Raw genomic sequence first — 26,183 nt, 5'->3', positions numbered from 1 at the left:
GGCAGACTTGGAGGAGCAGTTAAGTACCACTAAAAAAAATATTCCTTCCTTTACCCATATAAATAACTAACAGAAAATCTCTAGCCAGCCATCCTCCAGGCGTTGTTGCTATTTCAGGAAGTTGTTTCACAAGGTTAATTACTTCAGGTCTTTTGATTTGGTTTTCAGTGACAATCTTTTGCTAGGACTTTAAACTTAAGACTGTGTGCCATAAGTACAGAAATACAGTGTAATAAAAGAGTTATGTAGAAAGCAAAAGCTGGCATGCTATTCTGCTATTGCATATAGGTGAATGCAAAGGCCTCATTCTAAAGTCATTACCATAGATTTATCACACTATATATGCATTTCAGAAGAGATCCTGAAACCCCACAAAAAGGTGCTCAAAATTCAGACTGACCACGGAGAGAGTTTCAGTTTACCTACTATCTTACCATAGCGGATGTGTATATCTAGCACTTTAAACAATTCTTTCATATGAAGTCGTGAAAGCGAGCAACAGTGCACAACACTTACGAGGTCATGTTCCCATTCACATAGTTTTGGTTCAGGATCCGAGCCCAGCAGCCTGCACCTACTTCATCATTGAAAGTACTGTAATCTTCTGAAGACCACAGCTTCTTCTTAGTTAATAAGGCATTTGGCACTGTTTTTGTTCCAGGATAGTGAGCCCTACACATTTTAAAAACAAAGAGCACTTAGCACAACAAGAAAAAAAAAATCAAAGCCTGGAATACAGCAGCAATGACTCCCCTCCTCCAAACTGAAAATTAAAAACAAGCTTTCTTTGGAATAATAGAAATGGAATAGGAAAAAAAAATGCAATGAGAGCACACTATAATATTCCATAGCTTATTGTACTTGCATCAGAAGAACATTATTTCTTCTGATATGTGCCAGCATGTAAGTAAATCTAGCTTTAAATAGATCATGCAATTTCTGCAGCTTGCTAAAGCAAAGCTGCATCCTGAAATTGAGCTTCAAGAATTTTCCTAACTGTAATATGCTAAATACAGAAAATACATGCTACCTTGAACTATCTTAAACAAAACCATAAATGATTATAAAACCAACAGTAAATTACAGTACTAGGCATTAGTCTAAGAACTCAACTGCATGAATGTCTTAGGGCCTAAAGATGAGCTTGGCTACTTTTGCACACCTTTTTAATAAACTCAGGTTTCAAAAGGCATGCTAGTTGCACTATAAAAGTTACAGAGATGTAAACTGAAAAGAATCAAAACGTATAATGAAAGCTAATTTTCTTTCCAAGATCTTCCTTAGTATGAGAGGAGATGCTTTCTCCCAAATGAAGACTACTTTTGACACTGTTTACCAGAGCATTCTGCTTGAGAAACTGGCTGCCCATGGCCTGGACAAGCATACTCTTTGCTAGGTAAAAAAATGGCTGGATGTGTGGGCCCAAAGGGTGGTGGTGAATGGAGTTAAATCCAGTTGGAGGGTGGTCACAAGTGGTGTTCCCCAGGGCTCAGTGCTGGGGCCACTTCTGTTTAACATCTTTATCAATGACCTGGATGAGGGGATTGAGTGCACCCTCAGTAAGTTTGCAGATGACACCAAACTGGGTGGTAGTGTTGATCTGCTTAAGGGTAGGAAGGCTCTGCAGAGGGACCTGGACAGGCTAGATCCATGGGCCAAAGCCAATTGTATGAGGTTCAAGAAGGCCAAGTGCCAGGTCCTGCACTTGCGTTACAACAATCCCATGCCACGCTACTGGCTTGGGGAAGAATGGCTAGAAAGTTGCTTGGCAGAGCGGGATCTGGGGTACTGGTTGACAGACAACTGCGTATGAGCCAACAGTGTGCCCCGGTGGCCAAGAGGGCCAACGGCATCCTGGCTTCTATCACGAATAGTGTGGCCAGCAGGACCAGGGAAGTCACCCGTCCCCTGTACTCGTCACTGGTGAAGCCAATACTGTGTTCATTTTTGGGCCCCTCACTACAAGAGGACATTGAGGCACTGGAGTGTGTCCAGAGAAGGGCAACAAAGCTGGTGAAGGGTCTGGAGCACAAGTCTGATGAGGAGCGGCTGAGGGAACTGGGGTTGTTTAGCCTGGAGGAGGCTGAGGGGAGACCTTCTCGCCCTCTACAAGTACCTGAAAGGAGGCTGTAGTGAGGTGGGTGTTGATCTCTTCTCCCAAGTAACAAGTGATAGGACAGGAGGAAATAGCCTCAAGGCATTTGCACCAGGGGATCTTTCAATTAGAGATTAGGAAAAATTTCTTCACTGAAAGGGTTATCAGGCACTGGAATGGGCTACCCAGGAAAGTGGCTGACTCCCCATCCCTGGAGGTATTTAAAAGAGAGGTACATGTGGTGCTTAGAGACATGGTTTAGTAGTGGACAGGTACAGTTGGACTCAATGATCTTAAAGGTCTTTTCCAAGCAAATGATTCTATGATTCTATGCTACTGATTATATTCAATCACAACATTGATTCACTGTGCCAAATTACTCTGACTGAAATAAAACCTTTCACTTGCAGAAAACAGGGTCATGATTTTCTCCTCACCACACTCACTAAACACACACACTAAAATGAAACTATCAGCATAAATATTTCATTTGCTATTAACCTGAAACTTGACAAATTGATAAATTTGTGACGGGGACACAAGAAATATCAGTTTCTTTAGGCTGACTGTTGGGGGTTGGGTTTTTTTTTTTTTTCATTATTTTCCCCCTGCTGGACAATAGGCCATTTTCCAGTGTTGTAGTCCTTCATACATAGCTGCGGTAATGATAAAGTAATAGACAGTAGAGTTTTTTTAGCTACATCCTTTCCTGCTGTACAGACTACTGTATATTTCCCCTTTGGCTTGGAAACACAAATATTACCTTAATACCAAGCAAAGATATTTGTAATGACATAGTGTTGTAGCTTGCAAAGACAAGGCAAAAAAGGCATAAATTGTCTTTCTACACTCCATATCCTGAATAGCTGATTCTTAAATATTAAGAGACAACATCCCAGCTGAATACAAGCTGTACTTTAGAAAAAAAAAAAAAAAAAAGTAGGGGGGTGTTACAGAGAGCTTTACATAAGATTACACAGAAACAACATCTATAGAGCCCTGATTTCCTGCACCAAGACAGGAGGTTGCCTTTATTTGCATAAGAGGGAAGAGAAAGAATTAAATGCAAAGACACTAAGGCGGAGAAAATAAATTGGAAAAAACAGGGATGATAAAAAGCATTAAGGTTACAGGGAGAACAAACAGGTTCTAGAGGCAGACTCCTTCAGTGCAACTTTATTGGCAGCTTGCTCCACTTAAAGCCCACACACTTATAACATTCTCATTTTGTCCCATTGATATGCAATCAGGTAAAACAGTTTCACCACCAGTTGAGAAATGAATCATTTTTCCCTGCTCTTCAATGCAATTTCAATTACTGTTAATGAACACAGTTTACACTGTATTTGCTTTTCACTTACACTGCTGTTAAACAAGGGGGTTTGGTTTACTTTCATTAATATCTAAATTAGTCCTTAAAAAGTAGGACATGACTAAGGAGTGTGCAATTCTTGTTCCTTTTTTTTAAAAACTTTTAATAGCACTGTAGAGTGTACACTTTTTAGAAGACCAACCCAAATGCACAAAATAAACATTTGCTCTCAGATTACAGTGAAGGCTTTCACATTCAGTGGTGTGCTGGATTTGTTGAACTCTATGTGATTTATATTTAAAGAAAACACTAGATCATGCTACAGTCCTCTTTTAGACTTCTTCTGCCACTCTACAGTCTCAACAACTAACACAAAGTGTGCAGCAAAGGAGAGGAGATTAGCTGTGTCCAGAACAGGGTGCTCTGCTCCTTCAGCAGTGAAAACAAGGTTTTTACTTCACCAGAAGTGAGAACTCCTACAAAGGAGAGACTATACTCCTATTACTCTCAGAAAAATGAATTGGTCCACTCAAGGATGACTACCATTTGGAAAGACTTGAGTATCCTGATTAATGTTTCAGGAAAAAACACAGACTCCTAAACATCTATGCTTCTTGCTGCCTAAAAAATGAACTGGAATAGAGTTTATGCATCATCCCTACAGATGTGATGCTCCAGCAGAAGCAGTGGGATTTTAGATTCTCTGCTCAAAAAAGCAGAGAGTTTGACATGCTATAACAGAATACCATTGTAAAGAGAGGGGAAAAAGCTATGTGTATCATGAAAGGGTGAAAAAGAATGGATCTTGGTGGAAAAAAAGGTAATGAAAGCAATAGTAGAAACAGAATTACAACAAAAGTGACATATAAGTTTAAACCTCTGTGAGAGAAGAATTTACCAACAGCTATTACTATCAGTGTTTGCATTCTTCAAACAACTGTCATTTACTAAAAAAAGTATTCTCATTGTTCTCTCCTTTTTTCTCTGGAACCAGAAGATGCCTCTATCTGTTAGAGTAGTAACAAAGTATTTTTAAAATATTCACTGTTATGAGATTAAATTTGTTTTGTACAGCAGATTATGAAGCACTGTAACTCCAACTGGAAAAAAATCCACATTTGCTTGTGTAGGGCAGCTAAACTAAATCAGATATATTAAGAAAGTAACACTAAGAAAAGCTCCTCTACTAATGGATTGCAAACGCTGCTTTGCACAGTTGCCCACGGTGACTCGATTTGGATTCCTTAGTTAAACAAACAACTTTGTATTAATTTTTGCATTATTTTTTGTTTTGCATATAGCAATGTCCCAAAGGGGAAGAAGGAGAAAATCAGGACAGAAATAGAAGGGGTTTCCACCATTTTTTCTCTCATACGTCAGTACAAGGCTGTAGATATTAAATAAATCTTAAAAAAAGATCAGCCCATATGCCATCACTACAATGAAGCTCTGCAGAAAAGCATTACCTATGAAAACCTCAAAATCTCATTCACAAAGACATCTGTAGAAAACAGAATTCATCAGCTAACAAGACTGTCTTTCCTACTTCTCATTCTGCATCAGCACACAGGCCTGGGAGGGACTTGGGACAGTTTGAATTCCCACTACTACAGGCACTATATCATGATTCTATTATGCAGTAACATCAAAACATCATCTTGTTTTTCTTAGGTTGTTAACTTGGGCAAATTTCTTTAAAAGGCTTGGTTTTCTACAACACTTACGTTCAGCCAAATGTGTGTTTAGAACACACCTGGTTAAGAATACTGATGCTTCTAACCAAAAAACCCAAGTTGTCACCTAATTGCACACTAAATATATATTAGGTGAAAATGACAGTTTTACTCCTAAACTCACTGACACTTAGTAAGACTTCCTATATTCTTTCAATTAACAGGAGGAAGAGGCAGGGGGGGTGGGCATTTTCAATATCTAAAGCTGGAACAGCTTGGTCTCTAACTGTATAGCTTACAAAAATCTACTGGTTTAGCTGTGTTACAAACAAGTAGCACAGCTAAATCACTCCTAGGAGTAGCCATGCAATTTGAAAGCCATCCTTAAAAACATTGTTTTCAAGAGCTACAACGTAATCTAAATTTGTTCTAAGTAGAAGTAATACTTGTTTATAATTCATTATATTTAATTTCACTGCTAAAACTGATGCAACCATAATAGCTCTGTAAAGCTGTTTGGAAATATCACATTATAAAGAGCTTTGGTGACCTAGATCATTTCTACTTGGGTAAATATCTATTAGAAGTTTTACAGTGTGGTTTCACGGCTCCCTCTAATTTCTAGCGATTACAATATCTTGCAGATGAAGCCTGGATGCAAATAGTGCAAAATAAAACAAAAGCAGCAGCTTTAACTTCCCATCCAGCTTGTCTGATGAGAAACCTCACAGATCACAAATTAAATTGCCAAGTCCAAAACTGATTTTAGGTATGTTCATGTAAAATCCTGGCTATATGAAATATTTTTTATAGTTTCAAATAAAAAAGAAAGCCAACATTTTTTTTTTAAAGATACCATGATGAGATGTGCACCACTAAATGTCCAGTAGCCAACAGATTATGTTATACAAGAGAGTATTTCATCTCCCTGTTAAGATTGAACCAGAGTAGGGATGCAAAACTTACACTTATAAAGAGTTAAGCAACTACAGCTTACTGAGAAAGTGTAAAAACAGTTGAGCTTCAGGAACTGACTCTGGGTGCATACTTGTACCTGCTAAAAACCATGAAGGAAGCATGCTCACTACCACAGGGTCATGGTAATGACAGTGGATTTGCATCTGGTCACAGTGAGTTCACAATTGCTTTCACTTGTTGATCTACACATGATCCAAGACTCCACTTACAAAAAAAACGTCAGGATACTTTTTGTTGTTCAGAATGAGGGGAGGAATTGCTCTGGGGGGGAACACTGACTGCCTAGCTGTATTTGGAGGGAAAGCCTTCATTTCTAAACCTCTTACAGGTCAGATATACAAAGATGAATGACAAAGACTCAAGTTGAAGCAAGGAACAGCCACATTTGAAGCATGTGATTGAGTCAAACAAGTATATGGAACCTAATAATTAAAGTTTAGAGCTACTGCAAAAAGAAAAGTTAATGAGCAAGTCTTGCACACATTTCCATTCAGCAGACAAGCCAGCAATCAATCTCAAATTTAGTCTTCTACTTTTGCAAATTAGCATCATATGACAAAACCCAGAACTAGAAAAACAAGTCAGCTGGTTGCATGCTTTCCAAACACAACCTTCCCATCAAAACAAAACAGGAACTAAGAATCAAGACATTATTGTAACTAAAAAAAAAAAGAATCATAGCCCAAATTCATTTCTGGATCACACCCATTTCTGTAACAGACCAGTGGAAGTCAGTAATACAAGGCTGTATAGAAAGCTGTAAATCTAAAGCTCTTTTTGCATACCAAATACAGGAACCAAAACAACCTTCAGAATAAACAGGGTTGTCCAAAAAACCCTCAGTTCATCAAAAGTGCAGCCACAGCCAGTAGGAATCTTCCACATGATGGGAGACACATGATTCAATTAAAGGGTTGAGGCTGTCACCAGGACAACAGCCTGGGTGGTTTGATGCGGGTTAGTAAGAAAGATTATAGTATTAATCCTTTTGTTGCAGGTAAGAGTATAAAGAGGTAAAGCTTTGGCTGTACTAGTTATAAATAAGCAAGATGAAGACAAACTATAAACAAACCACCAAGAAAGAAAAACAGAGAGAACCCCCTACCCAATCACATCGACCATTCCGTGGAGCTCAGAGTCAAGCAGCAAGACAAAGGAAATGGGCTCCCACAGTCTATCGCTGGCTATGATCCTCACCTGCTGCAGACCGTGCTTATCCAGTGTGTATCTCAACAGCTTGGAAAAAAAAACGAGAGCAAAGAACAGAGAGAAAGGACAAATAAAAAAAATATTTTTCAAATTCTCAAAAATTTATATTGGGAAAGGCAGCATCTTCTTCAGTACTATTTGAACATATTTCAAAACCAAACCATGTTCCAGTTTTTGTTTTTAGAACTGACAACAGTTATACCAAACAAAATGTAATAAATCATCAAGCACAAAGTGCCTTCAAAGAAGCACACCTTCTTCCTCTACCATGCCAAACCTCAAAGTACATGACAAAAGGAAAATGTAAAAACATTTGGTTCTTATTTTCTTTAACACACAGAACTGCAGATAATGTTAAAGACAAAGCATATCACATTTCATGTGAGATACTCTATTTGCAGATCAGCCACTTAAATATTACAGTGCTGAGGGTTAGGCTACAAGGACCATATACAGGGCAAGGACAACTGAATTATAACTTACAAAACTTGTGAAAGCACAGTAAACATTTAATTAAGAAGGAGTCAATTCCCCTTACTCTCCTGCTAACCAACTATTTCAGTTCAACAGTGAAGCAACACAAATGAGATCAGCTCTTCCTAAACACAACCAACACAAGGAATGAGAAAAACCCTAGACACATACAAACCTTATTACTTAACTGTGTTTTATTCCAATTTTTAAAATTGTAACCACCATACACTTCCCTCAAGATACTTTAAGGCCTTGAAAGTCAATGAAACGAATTGAAATGTCACATAAGACCAAATCTAACAATGTAGTTTCTTGAAGTCCAATGGTCCCCTAAACAGCATTTGCAGTACTTGTAAATTCAGGTAACATCAAATACCTCAGTACCTTCAAATCATCCTGTTTATTTCTAGCACATATGATCTTCTCTAACAGGGAACACTACCTGCAGGAAACAGCGCTGCAAAATGTTTTTTTGTCCACAGATAAGAATCTGAACTAGCTTACGTGCAGTCTGACAGTAGCCTAGCCTGAAACGTCAAGGCTTCCTGCCCAAAGTCTTAAGAACTTTGTCTGAACATGCTGTTAGTATTACTTCTGCATTGTATTTTCCTGTTACATCTTGCATTAGAATAAGGCAGTATTTGGTTTGCAGACTGAACATATATACAAAGGCTAAAGTATTTAGTGATTAGGGGAGGTTCCTGATGAGTAAAGAAAAAGTTTTCATGCCCATCTTCAAGAGGGAGAATCTGAAAAACTAGGGGCCCATCGCTCGAGCCTCAGTCCCCAGGAAGGTTACAGACCAAGTCTTCCTGGAAGCCATTTCCAAGCACAAGAAAGACAGGAGGATGACCGGGAATGGCAGCATGGATTTACCAAGGCCAAATCATGCCTGACAAACATGACTGCTTTCTACAAGATGACTACCTGTGCAGGCAATGTGAAATCAGTGGATGTCATATACCTTCACTTTAGCAGCCTGCCACCAAGGTGGATAGAAAAGTCCAACCAGGGTGCAGATTGCTAGCAATGTCCCCACAGGATGATATCCTTAATAAAACTCAGGAAGTTCTCATTTTGCTTTGGTTGCAGACACAGCTTTTGCTTTCTCTATTAAGCTGTCTTTATGTCAACCCACAAGTTTTCTCACTTTCACCCTTCTGGTTCTCCCCTCCATCCCACTGCAGAGGACTGAACTGTGGGCTATGTGGGGCTGAGCTGCCTACCGGGATTAATCCACAACAACAGTTATATGCTGAAACAGAAGGCTGTTATTTAGAGGGAACTAACAGACTGAAAAGAACAGGCTGACAGGAATCTTGTCAAGTTCAACAGGTGCAAACACAAAGTCCTACATCTGGGAGACAACAACCCCTTGCAACAGTACAGGCTGTGGACTGATGAAAAATTCAGATGCATATAAGAACTTAAAAGAAAAAAGAAAAAAGAGCATGAGTGTGGTCAAACATGTGGAATAAGTTGTCCAAAGGGGTTCTGAAGATAAAGCTGAATAAGACTCAGCACCACAATCTAACCGTACCTGCTTGATGCAGGGAGGTTCAACCAGATGACCTCCAGAGGTCCTGTGCAAACCAAGTTAGTCAATAATTCTATCTAATTACAGATCGCATCCCCAGAAATAAGACCCACACAAATAAAAAAAGAGACAAGGCTACTCTACCAGTAAAATCTATTGTTTTAAATTGAGACAAACATTCTGTCTTAAGGTCAATTACATAAATCCAAAATTAAGTTTCTAGCTTGTGCTTTGAACTATGTAATAGAAAAATCATGTTTAAAACTGTAGCAAAAGCAGCATGGTCCAAAATCATGAAATAAATCCAGAAGACAGTATTTTCTATAATTATTCTTCCACCAGCTTAGCATATAGTCTTAGACAAGTCAATTTATCTTTATCTCTTACAGCAAATGTTTTCTACCTCAGAAAGAGCAAATAACACTGAACTGAACTTGTTTTTCCTATTCAACTGAGAAAGCCTTCCTGGATAATAACAACAATGATTTCTCTAAAGTTGTAATTATATTACCTATGCAAATCAACAGATCAAGAACCCTTTACATAAAAGCCACAGTCATTGACAAATAGCTCTTTAATACATCACCCATCTTCTTTGTTCATTAAGACTTACTAGAATTTTTTATTATTTTTTTTTTTAAAATAACAGACACTAGGAGACAGGGAAAAAGATAAATTGAAATGGCAGCAACTTTTTCTGCTATTTGATCATTGTATTAGAAAAAAACAATGCTACATCAACTAGAAGTATGACTTGTTCTGTCTGGTAAACAAAAACTGATGAACGCAGATTTTTTTTCCACCACCCAACATACAACTACTGTCCACTAATCTTTGACTTACAAGTTAAAGATAACTTAAATAATTGAGAACTATGGAAAAACATTTTCAATTTGTCTAGTTCTAGATAAACAGCAGAAAAAAAATGTGGAATATATTAAAATCTAATTGTGTATTAGTATATAGGCCTTTAAGAAAGGTCTTGCCAAACAGAGCTGTGGGCTCTATAGGCTTTGTTAAACACAGCAAACAAAATCCACGCCTAACACAGAAGTTGTAGTACTGAACCATAATACATTTTGGGAGAAAAGTAATAAGAATATATACTATACAAACACAGAAATAGCACCTATCAAAATAACAAAGGAAGACAGAAGTGAAGATGGTCTTACAAACAAAAAAAGGAAGGAAAACATAACACAGTTTAAGACTTGAGCTAACTATAATTTTTTTTTTTCATCTCCAAGCATTTATGAATGCCAGTAAGGAATTTGATTCAGTAGCAGATACAGGCTTTCTTCTTTTCTTCTTCTAACAAAATTCCTGTTTTCAATGGCAAGTGCTGCAACTCATTGGTATGAAATGATGGCAAGCAGTATGTTCAGGAAGACTACTTCTTCAACCAATGAAACTGAAACACACTGAATGATAACAGCTCAGTAGCCTTCATTCTAATGAGAAAATATGAAGTTCTCCATCTTTCAAATCACAAGCCAGCAAACAAATATGGAGGGGGAAAAAGCAGACATAGAAGCTTTACCTTAAATCTACCTTAGATATGCTTCAGATTGCAAATCATATTTTAGGCAGGGATAAAGCTCCACGGGGAGCAATGGTATCAAGGGAAAAATTATGGAAAAATAAATGGGAAGGGAAAAAGAAAGGAAAGGAAAAAAGAAAATGAAAAGAAACACAAAGAAAGGGAAAGGTCAGTTACTTTTTGTGGATAGATGCCAAAGCAATCATTTTGATTATCTTTACAATTTCTAAATAAAACAATATAAATTTAAACCCAGGTTTCCATTCCAAAATAGAACTAAGAAAAAGTCACAGAAAAGGTTATACTTGAAAAGCAATTACACTCTTTTCTCAGAATTGCTTTAAGACTATTTCAGAAAACAGATTAACTAGCAGATTTTGCAAACTAGACACAGTTATCTAAGAGACAGATACAGTGTACTTTTAGCAGCTTTCTGAACCTGAGCATTTGAAGGACAGACGCCTAAATACTATCTTTTTCTAGGTCAGCAACAACTCTGGTAGTTGGTGTCTTAGAGTCAGCATTGGCTGAGAAACATGGTGTTCTTATTTTGTACTAGACTTAATTTCTTGATAGATAACAAGACTACTGCACAGGAAATATTCTCCTGACTCTTCATGTTTTGTGATCAGTGGAGGCGAGGAAGTTGGGGAAAAATCTGTATGATGTTTATGAAAAGCCTCTGACTAAAAGAACTTTCATCTTAAAGAAGAATTAAAACATGTCTGTGGTTCTAAAGGCTACAAACAAAACCAGGTAACTCCTAGCCTTGATTCTGTCAAGCTCTTGAAGAAATAAAAGCCATACACAATCAGTGCATTCATTCTGCAATTTCCATTAGCATGGAAGTCATAACTAAAACATTTCCTAATGCTCTACAAATTGCTGAAGTGCAAGTCTTGTCTAACCTAAGAAAGTTATAAGTTTTTAAACCAAATGAGTTACTCAGTGCTAGCATTATAATTGATATTTCTCAGGTGGCCTTCCAAGTGATCAGTGTTTACAAACTCAACACACAAGACAGCAGTTTCTTTATAAAATCCCTGCTTAACTGACTTGCTATAACCTTTCAACCATGCATTAGTTTAAACAATTATGAGCATATCACACCCTCTTACATCTAGAGGAGGATAAATGGTACACTAGAAACCACAAGCATTTCTTACCACAGTAAGGTTATCGGACACAAGCAAGTTACCAAATGTAACACAAGTGAACAATTTACACGCCTATAGGTCATTTCCACTGGGAACATGCTGTAGTTTTTAAAAACCTATTTATAGTTTTGAGAAATCAGAGATTACCAAGAAAGCAAGAGCAGCAGAATAAGTATCAAGCCCGCAGACAGAAGCAAGGTAGTAAGAAAGTGTATTATGGAGCAAGAGTGCAGGCATTCAGTCAAGTGCCCATTTGCTAGAACTACAACAGCAAGCATTCCTAGCTGCTGAAATTGAGATGGTTGTATTAGTCTAAAAACAAACTTTGGATGCTTGTTTTTACTTCTTTACTGTCTGTGTATGCACTTCTAATACTATCTGTTATCAGATATAAGTAACAAACAGAATCTCCTAGCTTTAGGACATGACCAGAAAAATCTCAAGCAAAGGACACGTAACAGGGAATGCTGCAAGCAAGGAAAGTCCCATGGTGATAAGTTCCAGTGTGAAAGTTCAATTTCACCTGAAATTAAAACTGACTGCAGACCAAGAATTCAGTCCTAAGGTCTTTCTGATTTTGAACATGCACGTGCAGATTAGCTAGAAGTCTCCTGTCATTCTGAGATAAGCCTAAAACATAGCTCCTAACTGAACACTTTAAAGAAATGATGGAAGAGTGATGAAGTTACTTTACACATGTACTAAACTGAAAGAAGAGTGGAAGACAGGAAAGAATAATCATTCACCACTGTACCTGATGATGACAAAACTGGGAATGACTGGGAAGTAAGAAATAAGAATATATGACTTCTCAAAATGGAGATGAAGACTGACTTACAGAAATGAAGCAATAAGCAATGTCTGAAACTCCGCCCTTCTCCCACACTTACCCGACTACCTCAACAGCATCATTAAGATAGGGATCAACTATCATCTCCTTTGAAATGTTCCAATCTCCATCCGCAGCGATGATGCCAATGTTCCTTAGACCCAGTCTGTCCAAAGATTGTCGAAGTACCTTAGTAACAGATAACACTACTTAAAGTACAGCCTTCATCAACCAGGCAACATGAAATTTAATTTAAGACTGAAAACAATTTAAGAACTGTAGGAGTCATCAGTGAAAGCATCTGTCTTCAGACCAAGATGGATAAGAAAAGTCCTCACTTCTCAAAGGAGAGCCATAATGACAACTAAGACAGAGTTAATTATAAGTATTTTTAATACTGAAGGAATATCTATGGCATTACATAGCCATTACACAAAAATGGACTCCTCATCACTTGGATTACTTTTGACACTCCACATGCATATACGTATTCCACTTGGACACTCCCAACATACTGACTCCATCCATTGCATGCATGTAATTCGTTACATATGAGTAATGGATTTATTATAAAGTTAGTCATGTTAAGTTGATCTAAAAATGGAGAGTGGCTGGAATGTGGAAGTGGACATACCTCCACAGGTGATTAGAAGTTATCCTGATCCCAAAAAAAGTATATTGAGAAAACAGGGATTGAAGTTTTAAAATAGAAGAGACCTTGTAACCATGCAGTTCTCTGCAAGAATAGAAATCTTTGCCACACATCTGTCCTTTTCAAGTGAAGAGCACCTAAGCATCCTTTTCACAGGCTATTTTACTGAACAAAAAAAAAATAAAATCCTTGATGTTCTAAGTGTCTGATATTTAAGCCTACCAAATACTTGGCTCTCATATGTCTCACTAATTTTCAGGAATGTAATGCATAAAACTGGAATTGCATATTTACAACAAAACTGAGGGCAGTCAACTTTGAATTCAAACATATCAGCAGAAGAGAATTCATATTCCATCTTTCTAGCTTCTCCTTACTATTTCACTGTCAAAGATGATAAACCTCTCACATCTGCTTGTGGAACTTCTTAGAGTAAACATACCCAGGCAAAACATATCCAGCTTTAACAGTTAAGAATGAACCAGGCTTATACTGGGCTGGTATTATACAAGCATGTTTCATCTGAACACTCAATTAAAAAAAAGTTTTTTTAAAAAAGTATTTTCTGCAGCTTCCACATAGAGTTGCATCTGAAAAAGGACATCAGTCCACAGTCTAAAATTCTTTTTTTTGATCTTGGATATAAAAGAATGATGTACTATGTGCTGTACATACACATGCATGCATAAGGAAGATTTTTTCCAACCATGTGAATATCAGTAGGCATGAACCCTTAAATAATTTCTCATAATAGCTCTCCAGCAATGTGAAGGAGAACAGGGAGCATTTCTGTTTTGACATGTAGTCAAATAACGACACAAAGCAAAGTCCAAGCGTTGGTGACAATGAAAGCCTAGATCTAAAGAACGTAAAACTTATTAAGAAAAGTAGCAATGAAGTTCTGTTCAGCTGCTTGAAGCCTTTGAAACATAACATTTACCAGAAGAAAAATTCATAATGATAGAAACGGTAAGGTCCTTGCAATTTAAAGCTTTCTTGCTAGCTAGACATTTGGAAAAATTGCCTAACCACAGAGATAGTTCAGAAGAACAAAATGACTAGAAAGGCTGCAGAACTTCCATGTTGAAAGGTAAGTACCAAGGACAAAGAACAGTAGACACTCAAAATACACTCCATAATAACATATGCAGAATGGTTCCCCCACACCCAGTATCCATGTTTATATATAGATACATCTTAAATTTTAGGGTTAGTTTAAGATAGGAGAATCGGATCTTCTTGAATAAGAACTTATAAGCAATAAAATCATAAATTCTTTTTCATTTTTTCTACTTAAGAAACATAACTAGCGCCTTAGTGGATGAAGGAACTAAAATGACTTCTTGCAAGTAAAAATTTAGCAAGATAACGAAGAGCTTATCTGTTGCATGTATTTGTCAGACATTACATAAAATGTTTGGTGTGCAACAGCACACTTGAGTAAGTAGACCTTTTTCGAAATGGCAGTCTGCAAGAAGAACTACCATACCGATTAGACAAAAGATCCCAGACAACACTGCAGAGTGTAAGAAAATGAATGGTAAAACAAGTGTTAAATAAGATCTTGCCTTGTATCAATTAACGTACAGTGGAGAGAAAGCTGACACTTTTCAGCAAATATTTTGGTAATTTTAAAATCAAACTTTAAACTAAACATTTAGCTCTAGAAGCCAAAAGATTAGTCCCAATTCAACAGCATGTAAAAAGCTAACAAGTAGAATGCCACACCTACACTCGACAGTTTGTTCTCCACATTCTTTTTCCTCACATTAGGAAGCCAAGACAAACAGATGAGAAAGCCTCCAAGTGACATGACACAGGACTGAGCAAAACAGAACATCTCTATTTCTTACAAGACCTCTAGAAAGTCAGGAAAACCAGTTTTTAAAAGAGAACCAATCAGTGATATAGGGAAATAAATGAGTTTTTCATTCATAGCAAGATATGCCTTCTTGCTCTGATGATCATTTTTACAAAGGGTTCAGTCTCATAAGCATTCCAAGCAACATAACGTCTAGTCAGTAAAGAAATAAAACTTGCAGCTCAAAAAAAAAAAAAAATTCTCACTATTTATCTTCCATCTTACTTTCACTGTTTTATTCCAGCCTGCAAACAAGTGTTTTCAGTTCTGTTTGGTTCTGCTTCTATAAGATACATATTGAACAGCTAGCAATTTCGTACTTAAGTCCACACCCACACACATTTCCCACTCCTCCCCTACCAGCATAACTTACCTATGATTAGGATTATCCTTTAAGGACACTACTAGCATCCATTAGCCAATACCCAATTAGTGAACCACTTTTCTTTTTGAAAAAGAAAAGCCTGGAACCCATGTTGCCTGAGGCTAAATTTAACAGAAAACTTCTAGTTACTGATTGGTTTTTGTAATAAAAAAAGCACCCTATTAACTTGTTTCCTAGCTTTAAAAAAAAAAGTTAGGCTATGGTTTGTGCAGTTCTTCACCACACCCACTTTAACTCTCATTTGCTTTTAAAAAAGAGGTAATGCTATTGCTTCTTAGCCTCAAAGCAGCGACAAGGAAATGAATAAGTAGAAGTTTGTATTTAAGATTCCACTTCAACATAACAAACAGAAGTGAGTTTTCAAAGAAGAGCAGGGGGGCAGCAGGGGCAGGCAGCAGTGACAGATATTAGAGATATTTCAAGGTTGGTTATGTGAAATACTGTGTTCCTCCAACTCTTTTAAACAGGAGGTACTGAACCTTGCACAGCTAAAAACACAGCGCCTTTATTATGTTTTCCATAAAATAAGAATCTGGAGTTCTATAGAAATAAATTAAGGGTATTATATCCACTTGAACTTTGCTACAGAATTTTAAGTAATTCTAAATCTTGGACTTATAACTATATCCAAGCCAGTATGATGAGTTTGTATGATTTCAGCAACATCAACTGGAGTTTCCATGAAAATGTAGAGGTCCTAAACATTTAGCATACACTGATACACTTAAAGTTCAATATAACAGTTTCAGACACACACACAAAAATCTCGAGACTTGGTCCTGTTAGCATTCTGTGCCTGCAACTACAAGAAACTGAGTTCAGTAATTGAAGTAGTTGCAGGATTAAGGTCCCTTTTCTATGCAAATTCAGAAAAGTTAATTTTTACATAGGATAACAAAGACAAAAATTTCCCTTTAGGGAAATAAGGAAAAATACATACCTTAATATATTTGCTATTAAATGCCCTTTCATTCCATATCTATAAAGGAAAAGTAAAAAGCCATTTAGAAAAATCAGGATATGTAAATGAAATCTTCCATTATTCATTGATGTATAACTAAAGTTATACAATCTGTTAACAAACTCCAAGGTTTCAGTTTGCTAGAGGAAAGTGCTCTGGTTGGCTTTGTTATCAGCTCTTCAGGGGAAAATTCTGTATGAAAGTTCAAAATAGCTGATTTTTTTATCTATCTCTAATGTCTACTGATTGCCTTCTTGCTGAAAAGAACTCTAGAGCTGCTTGGCCTCTACAATGGTAGCAGTGTTACACATTACATTATTACCAGTGGGTCTACAGTTTGCTGGAAATCATTGAGAAACAGTGTGGCTTCAAGGTGGGTCCTAATGAATGAGCGCTGTTGCCATAAACTCACATAGCAGAGCTAGAATAAGTTGCGTATTGAAAAACTGCCTACAGTTTCAGGGGGTTACTGTCCTGGTTTTGGCTGGGATAGAGTTAATTTTCTTCCTAGCAGCTGGCACAGCACTGTGTTTGGGATTTAGGATGAGAAGAATGTTGATAACACACTGACGTTTTTAGTTGTTGCTAAGCAGTGCTTACACCAGTCAAGGACTTTTCAGCTTCCCCTGCTCTGCTGGGTGCACAAGAAGCTGGGAGGGGGCACAGGCAGGACAGCCGACCCCATCAGCCAAAGGGATATTCCATACCGTACGATGTCATGCTCAGTATATAAACTGAGGAGAGTTGGCCGGGGGGCAGCAATCACTGCTTGGGGATGGGCTAGGCATTGGTCAGCAAGTAGTGAGCAATTGCATTGTGCATCACTTGTTTTGTATATTCTTTTAGTATTATTGTTTCCTCTTCCTTTTCTGTCCTATTAAACTGTCTTAATCTCAACCCATGAATTTCGCTTCCCCCTTCCTCTCCCCTCCCCCCCCCAGCTCTCTCCCCCATCCCACTGGGGAGGGGGGAAGTGAGCAAATGGCTGCGTGGTGTTCAGCTGCCTGCCGGATTAAACCACAATTATTCAATGACACTTACAGTTCTTTCTAATTTACACAGGACTATATCCATACTTGTGTGTTCACAAGAGAGATCCAGCAGTTTCAACTGAACAGACACAAAATGGTCCCATTTTTTCTGTTGCTCTAGATTTTCCATCTTTTATGGAAAAAAAAATTATTTAGCTTACTTTCACAAACTCTGCCTTAATGCTTTTTGTTAGCTGAACAAGCAAGGCAGAAAATGACAAGCCCAAGATTCAAACAGATTTCAGAATTCTCAAATTCTCTGGTAACTTTGTTCTAGAATTGGGAAAGCAGGAGACTAGCCATTTTGCACTGGTTCTGCTTTAATGGCCATTATTGCAGGAAGAGTGTAAACTAACATAACTCCCCTTTGCAACAGAAAAAGCCAAAACTACAATTACAAAACAACTTCTCTTCCCATCCCCCTCCTCCAGTAATCAAAGAGAAAGAAGACCAAGATCTTAGGAATGAAGATAGATAAAATACACAGGAGATTTTGCTTTACTGACCCCAATGTAATCAATGTCCAAATCATGATACTGTTTAGCTCCTAATATCCAAGAAACAATATAGTAAGCGGTGACATCTGGATAGTCATAGGGCCAGTTTTCACCCTTCCCTATCCATGCTGGAAATGTCCAAGGTAATCCTGGAAAGAGAGAAGAAAAACAAATGAATAAGCTAAGTAGTTGGTCTACATTACTCTGTAAGCTTCAATAGCAAGCTGTAATTTGTTGTACTTAAAATGGAGGAGCTGATATGCACTTCACATAGTTCCGGTGAAGAAAATGAAACAATTTATTTAACTGGAGAGCATGCTCTAATACAAATTGTGATCAAGCATATTAATAGCCATTTGGGTTTTTTTTTAAGCTAGAAAACTTTCATTACTAGAAACCAACTGACTACATACAATCTTTCAATTGTGTGGTATTAGCTTTAACAGGTTTGAAATTCCAAAGATTTTAGGATAAAAATTTTACAAAGTGACAGACAAAGGATTGATACTGAACACCAAAAATTGTTAATCTCCTGAATATGAATTTCAGAAGTGATGATCTCGTCATAAGAGAGGAAGAAAGATTAGGATCATGAAAAAGCATTTCCATCTCTCAGCTGTTTACTGGATCTTGTAGTAAGTAGAACAACTTAACCTAACCAGATCCTGCTAAGTTTTCAGCTGACTTTGTATAAGACACCATAGGCTAATTCAAGTCAAACTCTCCTTCCTTCGTTGAGAGCTTGATCTGAGGAAAGGACATTATTAATAATCACAATTAGTCATATATGATAAGCTTATTGCTTGTCATAGTGCCTGTCTAACAGAACCTGACTAGCAAATCCTGCACCAAGGCACGCCTTGTGGCTGGATATGGCAAAGCCTGGAATACATACTTTTAATTGATAGATTTCTTACATTGTTTCATGTGAAATACATTTTGTAAAGTGTTTCAGTTAAAATCTAGGGTTCCACATTTGTACTGTCACAGCATACACACAACCCACAATCAAAACAAGGAGACAGGAAAGTCCTGTTATGTATACATAAGACAAATAAGAAGACAAACCACTATCGTGGGGATGGGGTGAAGGGTATGTTATAAGAACATAAAACTGAATTTAGTGCATACAAGATTTACAGATTTAGACTTCCTGTAAGTTTACTTTATCCCACCCCAATTTTTTACTCTATTATTCAGAAATTCAGCTCTTACGATAAATCATTTATGTTCATTGCTGTGATACAGTCTAAGCATTAATGTTACTTGACACAAGCAAGTCATTAGACAGTCATTTCCTATCCTGTGATACTTGTTACATACATTCTTGTTATGCTACTTGTTACAGTAGCATAACATAAAAATGCTGTGCCCCTGTAACAAAGTAAAACACAGTAAGCTTACGCGAGGCATCAAGGCAAGCTTACCAAATATTAGAGATTCTACTTTGTCTACTGCAACATCAAAATATCTGCCCATTAAAATGAATATGCTAATTAAGGGTCAGAAACATAACTTAGTTGGGGAGGAAAAAAGCATTTAAATCCTAAAGCTTGAAGCATTTTACCAATCAGTTTAATTTTGGGGTTCCTCTTTTTAGCTTCTTTCATCAGCCACCATTCATAACCCCGGAAGTAGTTCTCATCATTTTCATAGTGCATATGGGAGGGTTCAGTGCCATCTAGGAAGGAAGGAGACAGGTAGCTCACAATTATTTTCTGTGTCATAAGCTGTTACACATTATAAAGTTTTCTGTATTGCTCACTGCCATGGTATGCAAGCACGTATCTCCAATACGCTTCATGCGTTCTTTGGTATGTGTTTCAAAGCAAAATGAGTAGCGGGAGTGAACACACAAGACTTGCTACCATTCATTCTTAGCATATTAACTCAGCATAAATGTAGTACTTTTTTATTTTTAAGGGACTACATCTGCTTTTAATATCAGAATGTTATTAACTATCGGGCATTTTCTATCCCTAGCTATGATAATACTAAAGCTATATTCGTTATTATCTTAATCCCAACAACCACTAGGAAATTTACAGCATTAAGATGAGGAGAAGAAAAAAAAAACCAAAAAACAACACACACACCACATTTCATAGAATCATTTGGTTCGAAAAGACCTTTAAGATCATTGAATCCAACCATACCTGTCCACTGCTAAACCATGTCTCTAAGCACCACATCTACCTGTCTTTTAAATACCTCCAGGGATGGGGAATCGACCACTCCCCTGGGTAGCCCATTCCAGTGCCTGATAAGCCTTTCAGTGAAGAAATTTTTCCTAATATCCAATCTAAACCTCCCCTCGTGCAACGTGAGGCCATTTCTCCTCTTGGCCTATCACTTGTTACTTGGGAGAAGAGACTGACACCTCGCTCCAACCTCCTTTCAGGTAGCTGTAGGGAGCGATAAGGTCTCCCCTCAGCTTCCTCTTCTCCAGAAGTTCCCTCAGCCGCTCCTCATCAGACTTGTGCTCCAGACCCTTCACCAGCTTCGTTGCCCTTCTCTGGGCACATTCCAGTGCCTCAATGTCCTTCTTGTAGAGAGGGGCCCAAAAATGAACACGGTATTTGAGGTGTGGCCTCACCACTGACGAGTACAGGAGAAGGATGACTTCCCTGGTCCTACTGGCCACACTATTCATGATACAAGCCAGGATGCCGTTGGCCCTCTTGGTCATGTGTGCACACTGCTGATCATATTCAGTCAGCTGTCGACCAGTACCCCCAGATTCCTCTCTGCCAAGCAACTTTCCAGTCACTTCTCTCCAAGCCTGTAGCATTGCATGGGGTTGTTGTGACACCAGTGCAGGACCTGGCACTTGGCCTTGTTGAACCTCATACAGTTGACCTTAGCACATCAATCCAGCCTGTCCAGGTCCCTCTGCAGAGCCTTCCTTCCCTTAAGCAGATCAACACTTCCACCCAGCTTAGTGTCATCTGCAAACTTACTGAGGGTGCACTCAATCCCCTTACCCAGGTCGTTGATGGAGATGTTAAACAGAAGTGGCCCCAGCACTGAGCCCTGGGGAACACCACTTGTGACCACCCTCCAACTGGATTTAACTCCATTCACCACCACCCTTTGGCCCCACATACCCAGCCATTTTTTTACCCAGCAAAGAGTATGCCTGTCCAGGCCATTGCAATTTCTCAAGCAGAATGCTGTGGGAAACAGTGTCAAAGGCTTTACTAAAGACCACATATGTACACTACATCCACAGCCTTTCCCTCATCCACTAAGTGGGTCACCTTGTCATAGAAGGAGATCAGGCTGGTCAAGCGGGACCTGCCTTTCATAAACCCATGAAACCCACTGGGTCTGATCACCTGGTTGTCCTGGACATGCTGTGTGATGGCACTCAAGATTATCTGCTCCATGACCTTTCCCAGCCCTGAGGTCAGACTGACAGGCCTATAGTTCCCCAGATCCTCCCTCCAGCACTTCTTGTAAAAGGGCATCACATTTGCTGACCTCCAGTCAAGTGGAACTTCTCCAGTCAGCCAGGACTGCTGATAGATGATAGAAAAGGGGCTTGGTGAACACCTCCACCAGCTCGCTCAGTACCTTTGCGTGGACCCCATATAGCCTTATGGATGTCTAATTGGCCAAGCAGGTCACTAACCATTTCCTCTTGGATCATGGGAGCTTTCTTCTGCTCCCCATCCCTGCCTTCTGGCTCAGGGGCCTGGGGACCCCGAGAACAGCTGACCTTACTATTAAAGACTGAGGCAAAGAAGGTATTAAGTACCTCAGCCTTATCCTCATCCTTTGTCACTATGGTTCCCCCTGCATCCAATAAAGGATGGAGATTCACTTTGGTTCTCTTTTGTTGTTAATATATTTATAGAAACATTTTTTGTAGAAGCAGGTTAAATCTAAGCCAAAAAGCAAAAAGAAGGCTACAGTTTGTTTCCTCTGTGCAAGACAAGTCCCGGGAGAAAAAGAAAGGAACTGCCATGAAGTTTTTTTTGTGGCAGGAAAGAGATTTTTTTTATTTTTATGATAAAAGATATTTTTTATAATTTCCATGGTGTTCCAGGACTGCAGGAAGAGTTTTTGGAATTAAAGGCTATACACTGAATTCCCTCAGGCAAAGGTAAACAAACTAGAAAGGCGTAAAAGAATCAGTGTTGCATGAGAAGTCATTACACACAAAAGTCAATTAGTAACTTGTGCACGCAACTGCAACAATTACTTATGCTAAACTATATGCCTAATTGTTCCAGAGATCTCTTCTGAATGGACTTTTTTGTTTTGTATGAAGCCTGCTGAAACAGCACATTTCATTACAGAAAATAAGACTGATTTTTTTTTTTTTTTTTTTACCTTACTAACACTTCACTATTTGGAAGTTCTGTTTGTCAGAGACATAGAACAACAATTAGATTCCAAACTCAGACTCCTGATCACACTTCAGACAGACTCCTGATCACACCTCTGAGGTCAGAATAAGAGCTGCAGTCTAGTCTAATGCATCTTATTGTGCTCCTCCTAAAATCTGGAAAGCCATGACACATGTAACATTCTCCTTAGCCAGCAGGAAGCATGTTTGAAGAAAAGTTCTGTGCATGCATGAAGGTGACTCCATTCTCCTCTAACAGCACTTAAATGACCAAATACTGAGCTCTTAAACCCGGTATAATATTTTTCACCATGTTAATTTTAAGTCTAGTTACTGCTTCTCAGCTTCCAATCACAAGCAGTTACTAAACAGTTTCTCGTATATGTAAATATAGAAGCCTAGGCAAATTACATCATGACATTTTAATTTGTAATTGTTAATTTTTGCTTGGCAAAAAAAAAAAAAAAAAATAGTGCCTACTATCAGACAAGGCCACGCCAGCAAAATGTAGCAGCTCATTAATTCAAAGAAACCTAACTGCTTCTGACCAGCTGTCTTCATATTTTCATGCTTTTAAGACAAACGACCTAGTCCCACACCAGTTTTACAGTTTGTATTGCAAAACTGGTATTTGAGAAATGCTCTGCAATTCAGAAAGCTACAAGAGCTTCCTTAATCTCAGGGGAAAAAAAGAACTCATTTGCTCTAGAATGCAAACTATTAACCATATGATACTGAGAACAGTCTCCAGAACATTAGTGTAAATTTCCCTTCTGCACCTTAGCAGACATTGTTTATGGTTTTCTGCAACTTCAGCTACAGAACACATCTCCATGCGTCAGCTAATGTGACACATGCAGGACAGGTTATTTACAGCATCACTGCAATGAGAAGTTAAACCCTGCTCACACAAAATCCATACCTGTTGATTGTCCGTCACCTCCAATCTCTACTTTCAGGATATGCAAAGAAGCACCAAAATTTGGCTACAAAAAAAGAGAGACAGAAAAACAAACAGAATCCTGCTGTTAACAGGAATAATGCAACAAACATACAATTTTGAGGATGTTAAAAAATCAATATTTTTTAATGCCCATTACAGTGCAATGAGAAATTATACAAAACTCTGCTTCAAAAGGAAATCGAGTAAGATAAATAGTACACTTGTCTTAGTTTCCCCAACTCTTCCACCATTAATGTCACTTCTCAACTGTGCAGATTTTAAATTGGTTATACTCAAGAAAATACTGAAACACACTTGAAGTAGAACATGGGCTATATGAGGAGCACAACAGTATTTTTGATGTTATTAGAAGTCAAGTTTGTTTCTTTTAAAACCAAATTATTGAAGTTACTATTTCTGTAAATAATTTATTCTTTGGTGCAAAGTGTTACACTGCTTATATGAAAGAGCATACATACGGGTCAGAAATAATCTGCAAACTACAGGCAGAAAGGCAAGAGAGGAAAAAACCCCACCATATTGGAAAACAAATGGCCACTTAGTCCACTATCCTCTTCCCCTGGCATCTGACTGGTGGAGCAGAACATAAAATTCAAGCTCATACAGGTGATCCTATTCCTAGTATGTTCTTCCAGCCATTAGTGGCTTAAGAGTTACGCAAGCCACAGGTTACAACTAATCATTATTTTAATAACCACTGATGAGCTGGTGTCCTCCATGGAATTACCCAAGTATAATTTTGGCATCCAAAAATAGTTTTAAAATCTGAGAATGCAATTTGATTAAAAAATATGCTACATACACGATAGTTTGCCGGGCTTACAAGTTTTGGATTTTTTAAATTTGCTTTTAAGTAAGAAGCAAATATTCCAAATTTACCATTTCTCCTCCTGACATTTTTGATTTTAACCTTCTAACACATTTTCTCTCCCATCCCCATCAGGAAAGTTGACTGACATTAAAAGACAATGAGAATGAGGCAAGGTATACCCCTCCCAAGTATCTCATGGCAGCTTAAGAGATTTTAGTGAAAGAACGTGTCAAAAATTCTTTGACAATCATGATCTCTCAGCTAGATTTTCTTTTACCACATGCCTCTTGATTCCTCCAGAAAACTCATATTTGTAACACACAACTTTGGTCTCCAAAAAACATAGGTTTTGATACCCCCAGTCACACATAATGCCTTGCTCTACCCTTTAAAACCAATTCTTTAGATTACACAGTGATTTTTTTCCCCTCCAGCCACCTGGATTGCACCACTTGAAAGTGACATGACATCCTCTTCTAGCAGAGTAATTTACAGTGCCAAAAGCAAAACAAATTATTACTGTTCAGTGCAATAATTTTACCATATATTAAGTTGGGTAATTCCACAGGTTACACTTGCTAACTAAAGCAGCTTACAAACCAGTAACATTCACACACCTTCTAGAGTAACTGCACTTATACTTGAGACTAGTTGGGAATAGATACTCTATTGAAATTATGCAGTCTGCACAGTCATTTTCACATTATATGAACCTACCTGTAGTCCAAAAAAATCAAAACTGTCTCAAAGACACACTTCCTGCAATCACGGTGAACAGCTAAACCTCTCATATTAGCCACAAAACCAATTTAATCCTCATTAGAACCACAAGAATGATAAAAAAAATGTTGAAAACATATTCACACAAAATTGTAAAAGGAATTTTCACAATAATTTGAAGAAATAGGCTCCTGAATAACATGCTGGTTGTCAAAACCAGCTAAAATCTAAGGTTCTGATGAAAACCAACATTAAAGTAGACACTTTACAAGATGGGATTTTGTCTAATTTCAAGTAGTACTGAATGTACTACAGGAGTTCGAACATTACACAATAAGAAATTCTGCATGAAATTAGACATTATTGTCAGTGAAACTGACTTTACCTTGAACAGATAATCTAAAATCTGGGAGCGATAAGGTTCTTTGTAATTCACCAGGAGTCTAGATGTGGCCTAAAATTGAAAGAAAACATGAAAATAGGAGAGCTTGATTTTCAGACATATAATTACATCCCAGTTTGTCAGTCTAGGACTCTCACATAGCTAATAAACCAACAAAAATAATTATAGCACCAGAAACTCAGCTAAGCCCCTATAAAAAAACCTCTTTTCTAACCCTTCAATTGTGCAATTCTGGTTTCACAGATTGCAATTGCCTTGGACTCTGGTTACCTGCAATTTACTGCAAAGACAGTCCAGAGAACAGAGAAACAAACAGATCTCACGGACTTGCCGCAAGGAGAACGCGGCTCCCTCCCAGCACCACTTCTCCCACTCTACTCAAATCTCCCTGCTTTGGCTCACCGTGTGCCAAAGGCAACGGGAGCTCACGGTGCACACAGGCGGGAGGGCAAGGGAAGCAACTCCGCTAGTCCAAGAGGGGGTAAGAACTTGCAGGATCTCAGGGCTCTGCTTGCTGGACCACAGGAAAGCACTCGAGTGGCTGTTGACTCGTCCAGCGTTTTAAAACTCACAGAGACAAGTAGCTAGGAAGACCCTCTACAGAAGAAACCCACCCTGGCTTAGCGCTCCTCCAGCAGCACCGAGGTGGCGGGCCCCCGGCACCCTGAGCGGCCTGACGAGAAGGAGCTGACCGGAGGACAGGCACAAAGCAGCGCCCAGCCGCGGCTCTCGGGCAGCCA

At 38.3% G+C, this 26,183-nt stretch overlaps 1 protein-coding gene across 1 annotated transcript in view; it reads right to left on the bottom strand.

The window, feature by feature from the left end:
- Positions 1-26,183, bottom strand: part of GALC (galactosylceramidase) — a 39,704-nt gene that overhangs the window by 12,683 nt on the left and 838 nt on the right. The window contains exons 2-8 of the mRNA XM_009638864.2: positions 25,426-25,494; positions 23,468-23,531; positions 19,759-19,872; positions 18,201-18,340; positions 16,643-16,681; positions 12,866-12,993; positions 517-672 (exon numbers count right to left, since the gene is read on the bottom strand). Coding sequence (XP_009637159.1) covers positions 517-672; positions 12,866-12,993; positions 16,643-16,681; positions 18,201-18,340; positions 19,759-19,872; positions 23,468-23,531; positions 25,426-25,494 — 710 coding nt within the window. The remainder of the gene's footprint in view (positions 1-516; positions 673-12,865; positions 12,994-16,642; positions 16,682-18,200; positions 18,341-19,758; positions 19,873-23,467; positions 23,532-25,425; positions 25,495-26,183) is intronic.

The sequence above is a fragment of the Egretta garzetta genome, unplaced genomic scaffold, assembly GCF_000687185.1.
Source record: "Egretta garzetta isolate BGI_Z169 unplaced genomic scaffold, ASM68718v1 scaffold435, whole genome shotgun sequence".
NCBI lineage: Eukaryota > Metazoa > Chordata > Aves > Pelecaniformes > Ardeidae > Egretta > Egretta garzetta.
Note: the sequence above shows the minus strand (reverse complement) of the source record. Positions and strands in the feature narration are given on the sequence as shown.